The sequence below is a fragment of the Pygoscelis adeliae genome, unplaced genomic scaffold (genome assembly GCF_000699105.1).
Source record: "Pygoscelis adeliae isolate BGI_AS28 unplaced genomic scaffold, ASM69910v1 Scaffold106, whole genome shotgun sequence".
Taxonomy (NCBI): domain Eukaryota; kingdom Metazoa; phylum Chordata; class Aves; order Sphenisciformes; family Spheniscidae; genus Pygoscelis; species Pygoscelis adeliae.
In genome coordinates, this window is record NW_008824939.1 from 1 (window position 1) to 846 (window position 846).

At 63.1% G+C, this 846-nt stretch overlaps 1 protein-coding gene across 1 annotated transcript; it reads right to left on the reverse strand.

Moving 5' to 3' along the window:
• Positions 1-4: 4 nt before the first annotated feature.
• Positions 5-588, reverse strand: LOC103918178 (gap junction gamma-1 protein-like; the record flags this gene model as incomplete). The annotated part of the gene is given in 2 exon segments (XM_009325439.1): positions 5-241; positions 244-588. Coding segments are annotated over 2 exon segments (582 nt in total), but the record flags the coding sequence as incomplete, so codon positions are not given.
• Between the last annotated feature and the right edge of the window lie 258 nt (positions 589-846).

The following is an 846-nucleotide window of genomic DNA, read 5'->3' on the forward strand; positions in this document are numbered from 1 at the left end:
ACAGCAGGTACTGCCCGAAGAGGAAAGCTGTCTCCAGCAGCGAGCGGCACAGCAAGTGCAGGACGTAGGCGCGCATCAGCCCATCCTGCTTGATGCGGCGCCGGCCATCATGCTTCTCTCCACCCTCCGGGCTCTTCTCCTTCTCCACCTCGATCTCCTCAAAGATCATGGGGTCTTCTTCGTTATCATCCTCTGCCTCCTCGTAGTCCCGTCCAGCTCCCCGGCGCACCACCGGCATGCGTGCCGCCGGGCTGCCGGTGCCCGGCGCCGTGAGGACTCGGGCATGCGGGCGATGCGGTGCATGGCGAAGCCCAGGTAGAGCACCGATGGCGTGGCCACCATGATGATCTGGAAGATCCAGAAGCGTACGTGGGAGAGCGGGGCAAAGGCGTCGTAGCAGACGTTCTCGCAGCCCGGCTGCTGCGTGTTGCAGACAAACTTGCTCTGCTCGTCGTAGTAGATGGACTCACCCCCCACGGCCGTCAGCACGATGCGGAAGACGATGAGGACAGTCAGCCAGATCTTGCCCACGAAGGTTGAGTGGTTGTTAATCTCCTCCAGGAGCCGCGTCAGGAAACTCCAGCTCATCCTGGCTAGACAGTTGTCTCAAACCCTGCGGGGAAGGGGCAGGCAAACAGGCACTGAGCAAACCCAGCTGCACCTCACCGGGCCCCCCAAACCACCAGCCACCACCCCAGCTCTGCCCCTCTCCCTCTCTCAGCACCGACGTCTCTTCCCTTACCCACAGGTCCACAAACACAGCTCTGTGCAGGCAGCCATCTCCCTAAAACCACGTCCCCTGCCCAGCGCCGCCTCCCCGGGCTCCCGTCTGCATCCTGCTCCCGC